We start from the raw sequence: 17,134 nt of genomic DNA on the forward strand, positions 1-17,134 counted from the left end.
GGGGAGACTGAGGCTGTCTACCATTATCAAACGAATCATTTCCATTTCGCTGGAAATTAATACCATTAGAATTATTTGGTTCAGGGCCTCTTCCGGGGGTCATCATTTGTCCATAACCATCAGAACTGCTCTTGCCTGCACCACTTTGTCCTGTCCTTCCTTTATTTTCTCCATTGTTACTTCGCCCGTACATAACACTACCTTGTGGGTATTGAGGCAACGTTTGATAATTGTTATTGGATACATACCGTGTGTCCCTAAGGTAGGGTGCGCCTTGGCCATAAGCGTGTGAAGGGGCATATGCTAGGGATCGACTCTGTCTGTATGATGGTGCTCCTCGTTGAACTGGGTATGTATAGCCAGCATTATATGGATAATAGTAGTCATAGTCTGGAACACTGTACCTGCCATAAGAAACCGGTTGTCCTCTATTTTGGACATATGATGAATATCCATAACTACGTCGATAATTAGGATTAGGAATGTCCTGACCATCATACATCTGTCTCCTTGGGTAATATCCACGGTTCATGAGTCCATTCTGTCCATATTGGAGGTTGTTTATCGGGATCCTCTGTGAAGGTTGTAGGCTTGGTACATTGAACCCCGGCCTATACATGGGGTATAGGTTATCATTTTGACTGGGGCCAGCGGCAGAGTATCTGTTGAAATTCACAGGACTGTTCCCATAAGCTTGTTTGTACATTGGTCGTTTAAGAGTCTGTTGTTTGGTAGTTTTGCCAGTTCTGGCCTCTGCATTGGTATCTTGGCTATAACTATACTTTTGTGGAGTTTGTGCTGCGGCACAAACGGCCACGACAAGAAGTGCCACACACACTTGAGACCGAACCATAGCTACGGATGCTGTGATGAGAAAGAGAAACGCAATTTCTTTTGAACTTTATATTCATCCATGTTTGCTTCCCGAATTGTGTGTCCAAAGGTGACCCATGATGTCAACGGAGTCAACAGACTATTTAACAACGTATATAGCTTCGCCCCTGCTCCATATCTCCCTCATTAGAGTGTTTATAGAGCGACGCAAGGATAAATGTCATATGTCCTGTCAAATAGAATGTATGATTAACCATGCTTCTCCCGAACCATGAAACTAGTTCGTGTAACCACTGTCAATGATTCAAAGACACCTAGTTTTCACTAAACACAGTTTCTTCTGGAAGGGTTATACGTTTTAGACAAAACAAATCCTTTTTAAACATATACATATCTCGATATCATTTCAGTTGCTCATTTTATAAGTATAGCATTTTAAAGCAAAGTTCTCAAATGAGCTCTTCTGAGATGTAATTTCCCGGTTGGAAAAAGTTATTACTGTCGACTCCAACTAAAGTAGTTCTCTGAATGTGTTTGCCTAACTCAAATTTACATTTCAGCCTCGGTTGATTCTATCAATAAAAATTGTGATTTACCAAGCACTGTGAAAATGTATTTTGGAAGAAAAAAAATCGTAAACTTAGTTCTTAGGACATTCTCTACCTACGTTTTAGGCAGACGTACGTGTGTGTGTGTGTGTGTGTGTGTGTGTGTGTGTGTGTGTGTGTGTGTGTGTGTGTGTGTGTGTGTGTGTGTGTGTGTGTGCGCGCGTGTATGCGTGTATGTGTGTTGGTTTGCATGCGCATAACACGTTATGATTTAACCTAAGGCCTGCATCGTCAAGATTCATTCAGTGTTATGGTAATTCAAAAGTACCTTTCACAATTATTTTTGTGAAATACAAAAATGTCATGTAAATTATCAGTAAATAATCAGTAAATAATTACTATATAGCTAACTTAACATTTGATACAAATTTAGTTGAACACCCGTATCGTCACTATTTGATAGTGAATCAGAAATATATGCTCAATTTGCATGTATCATTGGAATCGTACAATGGAATTTCTTATGATTATGCAAAGGGTTTTGTGGCTTTTTATTGGAAAGAAGTAGAAACTTAACAACTTACACTTTATTGTTTAATACGAATATCAAATTAAAATACGTGTGTAATCATTTCCGAATATGCAGAAACCGTGTCTTTAAATATATCTAAACTGTTTACTTTTTCTCCTATATTCATCGATCATTTTCTAAAAAAGCCACCAACTTCAACCTATGAATCAGCGAAATTAAATTAACAAAATAATGAAGTCAACTTAAATCAATCGTGAAGATGAAAATAACGTTCATGCTAAGTCCGTTCTTTAGCTTGATACGCACACTTTTTCGCGAACATCTGGTGTCATCACTTTTTGATAGTGATTTATAAACACATGTGGGGGCACGGGTGGCCCAGTCGTCTAAGGCGCCGCGATTCGCTGTGCAGAGTTGCGTCCCTTGGGCACGCCAGAAACCTATGATTGTGGGTTCGAATCCCGGTTCGCCCCGATTATGTTTCTAGGTTTGTCAGCACCATACCCGTGCTCGTGGTAATCGTCTGAGACCTGCATCACTTCGGGCTTTCCTCCCACATTAAGCTGACACGCCGCGATATAACTAGAATACTGTTAAAAGCGGCGTTAAAAACCCAACTCACTCACACTATAAACACATGTTTATGACATTGTCGGAATCATACAATCGGCTCTGCTTTTTGCAAAGATTTCTTTTGAAAGAAAGGGTTTTGTCGCTTTTAATTACCTGAAGTCATGTGATCACTTCAATCATTCAAATGCGTCCATGTTAAATGTATGTCCATTCAGTTATCTTATCACTGAGAATTCGAATAATTATCAGAGATTTTTTATCTAAGCCCTAGGTTTTATTTTCCTACAATGCAATACATGTACACGTACAGTGCTTAAGACGAATTCAAACATTCTACATATAGGCACCACTTGGTATTCTGCAAAGGAAACGGTTATGTAAGAAAATACTTATCCTTATATTAATTTTGTTCATTAACATGGTATTTTGACTTGTGTTAAATGTTTGATATACAACTTATACGGTCAGGAGTGTGTGGGTGAGTTTTGTTTAAAGTCGGTAAGAACAATATTTCAGTTTTATCACGGCGCGTCTGCTTGACCTGGGAGGATAAAGACAGAAATGAGTGAGTGAGTAACATTCATAATTCATGCAGGTCTTAGACGTTTACCATTTCGATAAAACCCATGAGCATGGGTATGGTACGGACAAACCTAAAAACATAATCAGGGTGAATCTGGAATTCACATCCAGGAACGTTTTTTTTTTGTTTGTTTTTTTCTTGTTTGTTTGTTGTTTAACGCCGCACTCAGCTTTATGACGGCGGTCTGGACCAGACAATCCAGTGACTGACATCATGAGCATCGATCCACACGATTGGGATACGATGACATATATCAACCAAGTCAGTGAGCCTGACCACCCGATCCCGTTAGTCGCCTCTTACGACAAGCATACTCGCCTCTTATAACAAGCATACCCATGTAAGGCAACATCTGTACAGCGAATTGTGTCCCTTGAGATGACATGCACAAATTTTGACAATATTGTACACCTTTCACGTATGGTTGTATTTGCATTGATCTGCATTTCAGGTTTCGTTTTATACGGTAGTGGCTGGTGATATATGCAACGCCTTTTTCAATTGTATTTCAGCAGATCGTGTTTGAAATTAGGAGGAAAGTGTCAACAGTAATACATGTACAGAAGTTGAAAATCCAGTCCATGGACATTTACCTTTTCGATGAAGCCTAAGAGCACAGGCATGTTCCTTACAGGTCGTAATAGGCCCAAATCTGGTACTCGAAAACACGTACAGTGGATCCTTAAGCTTGAATGCATGTCATATGCCTCATTCATTTTATTACATGGACAAAATCAACAGGGTCTGAAAGGCAACTGATAAAGTTATGTTGGGTATTTCAATGTACAAACAACCCCTCTCAATTACTATACAGGTGAAACTCAGGAACAAAACAATTAACACAGGTCAGGGGCGCAACTAGGCTAGCTAATTTTAAGTAAAGGCAAGACCAGTTTGTCGAGAGCCCTCTCAAGTGGTTTAGCGGCATGCCCCCCTCCTAGGGATTTTTAGAAATTAGATGTTCTTAAACGCTATTTCCTCTATTTTGAGACCGTTTGAGTTAAGTTGTATTTGTAACAAATACTGGTGATTTATTTATTATAATTTCTTATGAGTAATACATAGATAAGTGTTTCATTGATACATTTTCGACTTTCATTCAAGAAACATCTATGATCACAAACGAAATTTCAACATTTAAACGAATCTATAATATTACTGTGATGTTTTTTCACATTTTATGTCGTAGTATGTGATCTGCATGATGGTTATTTATTTTTTCATATTTTAACGCGAGCCGACCTGTCATTATAAAGAAAATAATTGTGAAAGCGCGATATGTTTAAGTCCATAAGTACGTAGTTACTTTGATGAGTTCTCTGCTAGCCTGAGTGAACTACCAGTAAGTTTAGTTATATGACATTTAAGCTTTGGGATGCTATGATGATCTAAAACAGCCTTTCAATCTTCGTCAACAAAGGGACATAATTCACACAAATTGATAAACCATCTACCATCCTAATGTGCGTCATTATAAAATTCCTATTTTCAAGTTAGACAATAAATATCATGTTTGACCTTGTAGAGTTTGAATTAATATTTTACTGCATAGATTGTGAATTGAGTTTTTTTATCTGAAAAAAGAAAATGTGCTTTTTTAGGTGTAAGCAATTGCTTGTCAGCTACAATGGTAGTTTCGCTCCTACAGGTATAATTATGCTGACAAATAACGCACCTCTTGCGAGAATTATCACAAACTCAAGAAAAGAATATTGACAATCCCTTAATAGAATCAGAAGAAATATCGATAAGAGTCCATTGTGCGATTCCGACAAAGCAGACAAAGTTGTAAAGGCCTGTCGCTGTTAGTGATATACATGTATGTGTTGCCTTGTCAGAATGACTTCACCATATAGTTGTAGTGACGGAGTGAGGTTACCGTATTTCATTTTCTTATATGTGACCGCCCGGCCTTGTCAGCATAATGATTGAGTAAAACCCAAAGCGATGCAGGTCTAATAGGCTTATGTATGGTCAGACCGTGAGGATCCGATGTTTAATCTTTGAATCTTTGAGAGCCGAATGATTTAAAAGGCCATTTCAACGACTCAACATAGGATCCAATTGATCTAGCCTGCTAAAGTCATGGCAGACGTTCATTCAAAGCGCCTTAGCCGGTAATATGTCCACACAACATTGTTTCGATAACCGTATCTATAAAGAACTATATACTTAAGCCTAATTGTGAGAATACTGGGTGAGACACCCCTGTTGCAAGTATACAATTCATATTAGATCACACACACACACACACACACACGCGCGCGCGCGCGCACGCACACACGCGCCCGCACGCACACACACACACACACACACACACACGCACGCACGCACGCACGCGCACGCACACACGCGCACGCACACACACACACACACACACACACACACACACACACACACACACACACACACACACCACCACCACCACCACCACCACAACCCACCCACCCTTCTCCCCTAGAATATCAAAGGGAATCACACCTTTTGGCCATTGGTCAACCCATGCTTTCAAATCAAGTTCCCTTGGGCACGCCAGTAACCTTTTATTGGAGCATCGAAACTGTGTCACCATTGTGGTGAATGTCTGAGGCCTGCATCAGTCCGGAATGTCACTCACTCACTCATCACGGGCTTTCCTCCCACAATAAGCTGACACGCCGTGATACAGCTGGAATATTGTTGAAAGCGTCGTTTAAACCAACTCACTCACTCAAATTAAAAGGCCAATGAAGATCCGGAGTAGAATAACTCTTCAGCAACCCATGCTTGCTGTAAAAAGGCGACTATGGTTGTCGTAAGAGGCGACGAATGAGATCGGGTAGTCAGACTCGCTGACTTGGTTTATGCATGTCATCGTATCCCAATTTCGTGGATCGATGCTCATGATGTCAATCACTGGATTGTCTAGTCTAGACTCGATTACTGACATCCCGCCGTCATAAAGCTGGAATATTGCTGAGTGCGGCGTTAAACAAGAAACAAACAAACTCAAATTGAATTGTAAAAACAGCAAACATTCTTGTGCAAAATTGTTTTATTCATACGTAATAAGAAATACATCTGCATTTGCCAATTATGATGCTAATCTCAACAATATCAGTGTGTGGAATGTTGCTGTGCTTATTTACATGTGCTTATGTGTGGTGCTCAATTAGATCTAATTATCTGTTCGATCCAGTCCATTGCTTCTCTCACAAGAGCGACTCTCATGGGGTTTGAACTGTCGTCACACCGTAACTGTGTCACGGCTAATCCCTCCACTGTGCGAGGATCGCTGACGGTGTCTCCCTGGCAAACCACGGGTCCCCCAAAGTCTCCCTGTAAAATTTAGATAGCATATATTTCATCTCGCAGTACACCATACAATGACGTGTATTTAACACGTTTATGACATGATCCAGAGAATTTGCTTGAAGAAATACAAATGCATAGCCAATGAATACTCTATCGAACAAAATTCCTTTGCACGGCAAACTAGTGGTGAAAATGATATGAATGGATCACTGAAAATCACTGATGACACCAGGTGTTCGCGAAATGATTATGCATTTCCCGTTCTACCGGTAACACCCGTCACATACACGATTTGCTTAAAAAATAAGTGTGTGTTTGTTACCTACGAAATTAAAGCGAAAGGAAAGAAACTAAATAAAAATAAATAAAAACATATCTCGTTCATTGCACCTACAGTAAAACCAAAGGCGTGTGTAAAACGTGTTTATGAAATTAGTTTGATTCAAATAAATCAAAATTGAAATAAATAAAATGTTCTTCATTGCAGTGAAGAAAACTAGTATATATGTATTACGTATTCATAACATTACCAGAAAATGTGATTTATTCAAACAAATCAAACTTGAAATATATTATAATTATTATTAGTAGTAGTAGTATTGTTGTTGTTGTTGTTGTTGTTGTTGTTGTTGTTGTTGTTGTTATTATTATTATTATTATTATTATTATTATTATTATTATTATTATCTTACCACACATGCAAAGCTTCCCCTTTCATTGACAGCACAGCCGGTCCTGGATGGATAGGTTGTCTCAGTTCCATTCTTGTAGTAATCAAGAGCCTCACAAGCAGTTTGGCCAAACAGGGTCATGTCAGCTTTCTGCAGTCTATCTCTCAGTTCTGCAAAATAAAGCTCAATGATAAAGGTTATGATAATTCAAAACCTGACTTTTGCATAGTTTTACAGTATTCTCATCAACGAATTTATAAATAAAAGCGACAAAAGATATCTCTGGCAAAGCAGAGTCGATTGTACAATTCCGACTTTAGCATGAGCATGTGTTTATGAATGACTATCAAATTTAGTCTTTTAGTAGTTATTCAGTTTTTTGAAGTTTTTTAGGAGGCAAATATAACAAGTATGTAAGGTAATTTCAGACTATTAATCAATCTTGATTTGAGATGACATAACCATTTAATAAATTCTAACCTTCTAAAACCATATTGATAAATTCCATTTGGAATGTGTTTCACCATTACCTTTACTCAACCACAATTGCTGGGTGTGGCGTAAACAAAATTCACTCATTTATCTAATTTTACTGTATGATAAACAATTTTTTCAATGTGTTTTACTGTATTATATAAGAGAGATACGCGATAATCGCAAAGAACAATGAAGAACGAAGCGTGGTTTATTTTACGATTAAACATTGTTCTATCATGACGTCATTTGTGGATATTCGAAATATACATTGGCAACTTGATGACGTCATATATTGGATGACGTTATAATTATGTTTCAGGGGGAAGTGTCTGATACGTTGTTCCCCGCAGATATACGAAGTGGCAGAACGATCACATCCAAATTTGGGAGAGACATGACAATCGGTATTAGGAAAAACGGTAGGATTGTGAAAATACGCGGAAAAATACCACACTTAACCCACCTGTTCGTGAAATGGACTAATCCAACATTCCGAGGTCGGATTCTATTCAGGGAGTCAGCATTATTCACATATGGGTAAATAGTTTTAAAGAATGACATTTTATCAACATCCTTAAAGAGGCTGTACATCATGTTGATATCTCATATGAGAATTTTCTTAAGTAATATACAATAGTATACAGTAACTTACGTTCATTCTCATTGGCTCCCCATCCAGTGATCTTACACTGAGCAGATGTACACCTCTGTGTAGATCCGCTGGGCAGACAAACTGGACGGACGCATTCATTGATGTCCACATCGGTTTCTAGTTCCACAAGGGCAAATGCATTTTCTGAAATTCAATGACATTGTATGTATTCTGATATTTGTGATTTTGCGTCACCTGTTTTGTTAGATGTTACCTTCAGTTCCTTAACAGTATATATGTTACAGTCAATGTGTCAAATGACTGAAATTTTCACTTAGGCAATTTACAAAACGCCAAATATTTCAGTCATTTTACAGTTATTCTTAATTATTATATTATAATAACGATTTCCAAACACTTTTGTGCTCTATTTCATGACTGAAAATAATAGGATTAAAAGAAAAAGAAAATTATGGCATTTTTGTATTTTCCTGGGTTCTAATCCTCGCATAATTAGAATTTAGAATATGGTGGTCTTTTTAAGCCTTTTTGAACTTCTTAATAACTTTAAGACAATCTGACGGAAAACCAATTATAAAATTACTGAAATAGTTTGGCGTTTTGTAAATTGCCTAAGTAAAAAATTCAGTCATTTTACACATTGACTGTAACATATACATATATAAAGCACAATATTAATAAAACTTATGTGAACCCGTGAAGATCCGGGTTAGAATTGGTCTTCATGATCAGCAATCCATGCTTGCGAGTATGCTTGTCTTTAGAGGCGACTAACCGGATCGGGTAGTCAGGCTCGCTGACTTTGTTGATGCATGTCTTATGACACCGTGTTGTCTGGTCCAGCCTCGGATTATTTGCAGACCGCCGTCATATAGCTGGGATATTGCTGAGTGTGGCGTTAAACAACAACTTATATGCTGTATCACTGATGCTGTATATTACGCGTATATCGATGCAATGTGCGCTCCATTGCATATTGTCAATGTATTTTCTAAGAAAATCTACACTTGGACGCACTTACCAGAAATATAGTCTACTTGTTCAAATAAGGATAAGCTATCCATCTCATTATCGTCGTGATATTTACCTTGCCATATTCTCTCACTTTGGACGAGGGAGATGTTGAGGACGTTGAGGAAGTTGGTGTTGACGTCGAAGTTAAAGTCGGGGTGGAAGTAAACCTGTTTAACTCGCCGGAGTTGTTCGCCTCCATCCTGGGACTGGTGGTCGTAATCTCCCAGAACGACAAACATCTGATTCTGGAAAGACTCCGATGGTAAGTTCCTACCAGCGCTGAAAAACAGAATCACGTCCACATGAAACAGCTGCACTCCGAGGACATCTTCGTTCAAGGGACAGCTGTATTGGGGACCAGGCCTATTCCCCCTCGGCTTCTTGGGGTGACCAACCTGGACACTGGACTGGATCTGACGATGAAATCCCTTGGCTGCATTTCGGCAGGTCTGTTTCAGAGTGTGGTTTTAAGCAGCTTTTAACAATACTCAAGCAATATTGTTATAAGGTAAAAAATGGGTACAGTGTGTGAAGCCCATTTGTGGTGTCCCCCGCCGTGATATTGCTGGAATATTGCTAAAAGCGGCGTAAAACCATACTCACTCACTCACTATAAGGTAAAAATGCACCCAACACGTTAGAAAAATTATGACAAATTCAACCAGAGCGACTTCTTTCGTGAGTCTTCAATGCTATCACTGCCATTTATTGAATCAGCAGGGACAGAGCACATTAGTGGGGGCTTGCTTCGATGCTGTAGTTGCATGTGGATAAATCAGTACAGAATATATAAAGTAGACAGAAGTAATAAGATATAGAATTCATAAGATCATTAAGGGCATCACCAGTAAGTAGTTCTCAGTAATTTGCCATCACGAAACAATCGCGTGTCCATGGTCTGGTTTGCTATCTTAACGCATGATGCATTAGGACACGTGACAAAAGCGGGTCATGCCTGAAGGATGGTTCATTGTGAGTGAGTGAGTGAGTTTGGTTTAACGCCGCTTTTAACAGTATTCCAGTCATATCACGGCGTGTCAGCTTAATGTGGGAGGAAAGCCCGAAGTGATGCAGGTCTCAGACGTTTACCACGTCGGTGAAACCCTCGAGCACGGGTATGGTGCTGACAAACCTAGAAACATAATTGGGGCGAACCGGGATTCGAACCCACAATCATAGGTTTCTGGCGTACCCAAGGGACGCAACTCTGCACAGCGAATCGCGGCGCTTTAGACGACTGGGCCACCCGTGCCCCCTGGTTCTTTGTGATTATGTGCGGGTTCACAGTCAGTCGATCGAGTCGAATCGCCTCAGCGAGCCTGTCCGGACCTGCATTATCCTGTCCTGTCCGGCCTTATCATGTCCAGTGCGGCCTTATCCTGGCCTGTCCGGCCTTATCCTGTCCATGTTGGACTGCAGTTTGTATCAAACTTTGTGTAATGTTAATATTTGTATGTATGCGCCTGTATATGAATACTTTTGTGAGTAATTAGGATCAAAGGTCGTCGGACCCTTCACTCCTTGACTTAGATAGATTCCCCCGAATATGCAAGGTACCGAGTTAGGTCTAACACTGACCACGGCAACACTGTTGTAGTGCCCCCTGACGCCCCAAACACAACAACATAACGGCGGGTGACACCAGACATTGGCTTCACACATTGTTCCCATGTGGGGAATCGAACCCTGCGATACCGGAGGGAGGGGAGGGGGGGACCTGTGGGTAGTCGACCTAGGAGGAAAAAGGCCATAGGGTATTAGTCCGGGGGGATAGGCCTGATACCCTCTGTTGTGGAATCGAGCTTCATGACATGCGCTCAGAGATACGGTTCTGATTAAGGATCGCCATCTTGGATTTGAAACCAGGACTAACGGATGCTTGAACGGTGCAACATTTAAATACGTAATCTGTGCTATGTAGACGTTCAGGTTACATGCATCCTAAGGGACAGGGTGGGTATCCCAAACTTGTTCGAATACCTTTACATTGGCATTTCAATATCAAGTGAAATTCCACTGATTTTATACTAACTCATGTTTCAAATTGTCATTGTCAAAGGGAATGGTTTTCGAGGAACGACCGTCGTCTACTTACAACAACACTGAAAGTGGAGTGGTGAGAATCCACTTTCGCTGAACTAACACACCGCCAGCAACGTGAACGGAATTAAAGATGGACTGAGGCTGACTGAGGTCGGTGACACGACGTAGCGACGCCTGCCACGGGGACTGACATGGTTCTTCATCCACGGACAGAGCAAGTCGGGCTCGAACCCCAAGCTCTCCACAGCCTGGGTAGTTCAGTGTAGAGACACCGTCTGAAAGATGGAACGTCTTTAGTCGGGTCTCCCTGGTATTGGCTTCGTTGCGTGAGTTTGGTTAACCGTCGCTTTGGACATTATTAATTATGTGACGGCGATTATTCTTACATAAGAAAGAAATAGTAATAATGTTCCTGGAAGTGCTGCGCTTTGGTGAACACGGGCGTGGTTTTAACACGGAGGATAAGAATGGTGTGAATCTTTTAGCGATCTCTAAGGCTATATCAGTATGTGGGGGCGCTTAATAAGAAACGTTTTGTGCTTAACGTATGTGTAAATGAAAAGGTTTGTATGGACATCCAGAATAAAGAATTCGGTAAATTCCCATTGTCTGGTTTTAGTTGTTCCAAAAATGAATTAAAGTATATATTTAATTACTTGGTCATCATATACACGTGAACATGTAGTTGGTCATAACAAATGACATAGTACTTCGTGGGAGATATTTTTAAATTTGAATCTTGATAAGCTAGTGATTTTTTTCACAACTGATTTATGTTTTGGCAAATTGAATTGGAATTCCACATGCATCTTAATTTACACAGTTTAGGGACGTTGCATGTTGGTTTGTTCCTTTTTGCTAAGTAGTTCTGAACAAAAAGAGTTATGAAAGCGAAATAATGGAACGTAAAAACGCCCGGGAACACAAGTATTTTAAATTGCCTAATTAATATTTCCAGTTAATTTACCTTTTTGTTCACAGCATACGTTGTTCGTCGCCCAACAGAGAAGGTAGTTTTGGGGGTTGACTGCTTGCCAGCCGGACGGGCAGTCAGATGCGTATCTCCCTGGGTGGCAGCTGCGAACAGCTGGCCCTTTCGCCCCACGAGCACACACTGCAGACAATATATTGCAATGAATTAAGCATTTTACATTTACCCATATATTGTAAAAGACAATATACACCTTCCGTGAAACCGCATGGCTCAAAGTTCATTTATTTAGCTCGACGTTTCGTTTATGATATATGATATATACTTTCCAAAAAAGTTCTGAATATTTGAAAATAACAGATCATTACAGAAATATAAACAGGTATCGAGTTATGGTTAATGGATGGATCAAAACATAAGGACTAGGTTAACTTGACAATCAACAGAATATAGCGATGTATTTTGTAAGAGTGCAAAACCAACAAAGATGACAGGGGGGTGTAGTATAACAACATCATTGAGATCATCAATATTGGGTCACGTCTGGCTAGAATGTGTCCATTTGTAAACGGCATTACACGTGGTCGTCTAGTTAGCAACTTGAACTACGGTGGCCTGGCGCAACTGATCAGCGAATTGTTTGGCTCGATTTCTAATCGATTCTGGACTTGGGAATACACATATGGCGCCCTGTGTGATGGCCGATTATTATCATTTTATGTCTGCAGAAAGCTGTTCCAATGTCTGCAAATCGAGACCGAGACACATTGAATATATTGGCTTTATTTCGCTGAGCTCTACCAGTTTGTAGCATGTCAACATCCCGTAGGCCATCATCATGGATATTTTTGTTTGCAGGTTGTCGTTTGATAAAGTTATCAATATTATGAAAGATCCAAATATAACAGTATTCTGGAATAATACAATCCAATTGTTTTACCAAGAGTACATTCCTGGTGCCTCCTGTTAATGAGATAACAACAGAACGACGTAGACGTGTAGTCTCATCTTTGTTTAGCCAAAATTAAATAATGTGTACAGGAAATGATTACAAAGTAATATTATACACCATCTGTTTTAAAACACTTTCATGTATGATTTCAAATTTTGTTTGCAGATATTCTCTGATAAGTAAATGTGTCTGATTTCCCCGACGCCATACTCTTCTAAATGTTTCTTATACGTTTATATTTTCATAGGTTAAATATTTTCAGAACATTGACATTGGTTCTTTGATAATTTAACCCATTTTACTAATTTACTGACAGACACGATTTAACCCATCGTGAAATAGTAAACCTTTATTTGCGGTCATTAAACATCAACGTATTCCATCAGTTTGTTTGTTCCAAAACTCTCGCCCACAGAGTAGGTATCTGCAAATGTCACATCCACACATCCACACGGTACAAGTACATATGCTGGTAACACACACCTACACGACTATACTTACTTTGCCGTCAACTGTTAAGCCTACTCATTAATTTGTGACATTTGCCTTACCTTGCTTATCTTGAATAACGACTGATTCCACGAAACTTCGTATTAAAAGATAGAAAATACAAATAATACAGACACGATTTCCAACTAAGGTCCAGTTTTACAAGCAATTATGTTACAGAATGTTACAGATGACTGCGTGAATGTTACAATTCATTAGTTAACATTAAAGTCATGCTTTAAATTCTTTGCGTTTAGTACCTAAAGCAAACAATAAACGGTTACAACGCGAAGTCATAAGAAATACACACATTTACAATGATTTGTTGAATGTGATCTGTTAAATCTGAGAGGACAACTTGGCATCACTATGAAGAAATTAAATTGATAACAAACTTGGTGTGAAACACACCTATTCTCCTTGAAATTTTCTCATAATCATTTTTTTCGTTTGCGATGTAATATCTGCCCCACAGAATTGTGAACAATCAAAATTATTCTATGGTAGGAAAATGTTAATATGAATACATTCCGAGATGTGGCTGTTTCACTGGTCTCTTATATTTCTAGTTCAGGTGGGTAGGTCAGTGGCTATTTTATCATTAATGTATTGAGTGAGGGAGTATGGTTTTACGCCGCTTTTAACAATATTCCAGTGGGGGACACGAGAAATGGGCTTCACACATTGTATCCATGTGGGGATCGAACCCGGGTCTTCGGCGTGATGAGCGAACGCTTTAACCACTAGGCTACCCGACCGCCCTATTAATATATTGAACGATATCGGATCATCAGTATACCAGAAGATGAATTTTAAACTATTTACTAAATTCGCTTGTTTCGATTTTGCAAAGCCGAGCCGAAATTCTAACTCATATGCATAAAGATACATTCTCTGAGCTTGTTAACTGAAGCTTCATTAAGAAACTCTCGCTGACTTGCAAACAATAATGAAAATGACCCTGAATTAAAAAAATGACTTATGAAATATTAAAATTTTAGATTTCATATTTATGCTTTGATGTGTTTTCTTTGAGGAAATACAAGAAAACGCTACGTGGGCGTGCCATGGCTTTCAGGTCGATAATCGTCTATCACTCTGAAAAAGTGTTTAGATACCTGAATGTGGGATGCATATGCTTATTGGTCAAGGAACAACTGAGTCTCATATCTGTAACATGATATGGAAGAATACCTTCCAGAAAATTCTGGCTGTTGATGTCAAGTCATTAGGTTCAGCCTTCGTTTCATATCTGTATTCCTCTCACAGTTGTTGTTGATTAACTACACAGGATCTGTTGACGCTTCCCAGAAATCATGGGAAGGGTACAATAGATTACCTCAGGAATGCCAGAGCATATATTTGTTCGGATTAAAACCTGCTTTGGGTCGTCCTTCTGTTTCAGGACACGTTTAGAAGCAAATCTTCTGGGTTTATTGAAAACGTACATTGAAGGTTCCATGTTCTCATACTGATAATAACAAGTTAGACAGTATTACATCGCAACCAGGACATGAGAAACATATTATATGAAAAGACATATTCACAACCTATTTAATTTCCATGTCCATGACATAATTTATAAGAAATTTGAAACCCAATTGGAAACGCTTTTCATCAGTGCGTCAGAAGGAGGTATATGACGTAATACGTAGCAAATCTCACTATTTAAGAAATATATATATATATAGGTTATATCAACATCTATAATTTTTACTTGTCTATACTTACGACTGTTCCTTTGAAATGCCCATGGAAGCTCCGCAAGGGAAGGACTTCCTAGAAAGCCAACAAGTAGTACAAGGGTCTGCAGTCTAGTCGCCATTTTGATCCTCAAATCTCGGGTTGATCTCGTTATATATCGGCTTGGTACACCTTTGCCGGCCCTGCAAACACCTTTCGGGAATGTTGGCCAGGCCTAATTTGTGTGATGTTTCCACACCCAAGTCAAACACTCACACTGTAGCGGGGATAACCTCCTCGTGCTGAGATTTGGTGGTAGGGAGGTTTAATTAAAATAATGTTACTCTTAGAAACAAACCACAAAAGACACATTGTGTCAGTTCTTCCTGTTATATTTAACATGTAACAATGAATTGTTCCTTGAAGATATAGTTTTGAGTTACCCAATGATTCAATTAAAATTAAATATATGTATAATATATCAGAAAATATTTGCATTTTAATTGGAAGTGAGAATAATTATTACCTCACAACCATTATCTTAGAAAAAAATATTTTTTTTAGAATGAAGTAAGAATATATGAGTACAACAATATTAACATGTGGCTTTTTTCATTGCCCATTACTGATTTATATATGAGAGTTGGAACTGCATCTTCAATGGCTGTACGTGTATCTTATGGAGAGAGTTTGTTGTCACTCTGAATTTCTATGTCTTTATGTAATTATGAAACAAATGGGATTGTTTCACAGATCTGTTAGATCAGGTGGGTAAGTCAGTTGACAATTCTTGAACTCATGAATTGTAAGCATTCTCTGAGATTCCGGCCTACAAACGATCACGAAAATGACACTGATTAAACATATGCCATACAAATATTAACATATTAGATGTCATATTCATAGTTTGATGAATAAGAGGTGCCTCATATGTTTTTAAGATATGTTTTACAAAATACACAAATCTCATTGAAACCAAAAGGAACTTTCTCTTCGTCATTCAAATATGATTAGCACTTGACACACGTCGCAAATTGTATCAAAATCATTACATATTATTTGATAAATCATACCCAAACTGCCATCTGAAGAGGTATAACCAAAATATCAAAACCCGCTTGGGGTCCACACTTTATTGGTTCGGAAAGTATACACCGGCTGTGAGAAATACGATGGAAGGGGGATAACTCCTATCACAAATCGTCAATGTTTTTACAAATCGCCCATCAAATCGTGATACTGCTACTTAGCTTTGAAGAATGAGTTGTGCACGGATATCATATTGGCGGGTCTGGTACTAGGATGGTGCATGGATTGCTGGATTGGATATTTTGATATTTATGTCCATTTCATAACGCTCGTCCCATTCACTAAATAAATGCGCATGGCGCTATTAATCATAATTCATTTGAATGTCAGTCTTGTCTTTTTAGAGAATACAACCCCTCTTTCTTATGACAGTCTAACGCTAGGAGGTATTCAGTCACAATTACATCCCACCGGGTACCCATTCACTGTTTGATAAACGTGGGCATATTTCGTCACAATATTTCGTCACATGCCCAAAGAGATACCCCAAGTTGTAACCTTAGTGTCAATGTGAGGTAGGACAACAGTCCAAGAAACTCTTTCCCAATACCCATCCACCTACTCACCAAGATGGAGGATGGAAAGATGTGGAGGATGAGGCAAAGGATAAAGGATGAGAACATCAATTCGTCAATCCATCCAGACCATCAGCTGTAATCGCACCTTAAAGTGTAGTCAAGGAAGAACACAACGTAGCTCCGTGTCCTTGTGTCGTCTCCATTGTCCTGTGTACTCTTGCACATCATGATGTTAATCAGATACGGGTGTGCATACATGTATCTCCAGAAAAGTGGTGAGGAGTATGAAC

At 39.1% G+C, this 17,134-nt stretch overlaps 1 protein-coding gene across 2 annotated transcripts; it reads right to left on the reverse strand.

Annotated features, from left to right (window-relative positions):
- Positions 1 to 6,086: 6,086 nt before the first annotated feature.
- LOC124116237 (ovochymase-2-like) lies at positions 6,087 to 17,087 on the reverse strand. 2 transcript variants are annotated; one of them, XM_046477494.2, is made up of 8 exons: positions 16,990 to 17,087; positions 15,286 to 15,440; positions 12,150 to 12,296; positions 11,235 to 11,457; positions 9,213 to 9,418; positions 8,165 to 8,308; positions 7,057 to 7,205; positions 6,087 to 6,388 (listed from the first exon to the last, which is right to left on the reverse strand). In XM_046477494.2, exons 1-8 carry the CDS (start codon positions 17,070 to 17,072, stop codon positions 6,218 to 6,220), a joined length of 1,278 nt encoding a protein of 425 aa, XP_046333450.1. In that variant the 5' UTR covers positions 17,073 to 17,087; the 3' UTR covers positions 6,087 to 6,217. The 2 variants fall into 2 exon arrangements, with proteins under 2 accessions (XP_046333450.1, XP_048254720.1); XM_048398763.1 differs by having other exon boundaries at positions 16,893 to 17,001.
- Between the last annotated feature and the right edge of the window lie 47 nt (positions 17,088 to 17,134).

Source organism: Haliotis rufescens, unplaced genomic scaffold (assembly GCF_023055435.1).
Source record: "Haliotis rufescens isolate VD_foot unplaced genomic scaffold, xgHalRufe1.0.p SCAF_19, whole genome shotgun sequence".
NCBI classification, from domain to species: domain Eukaryota; kingdom Metazoa; phylum Mollusca; class Gastropoda; order Lepetellida; family Haliotidae; genus Haliotis; species Haliotis rufescens.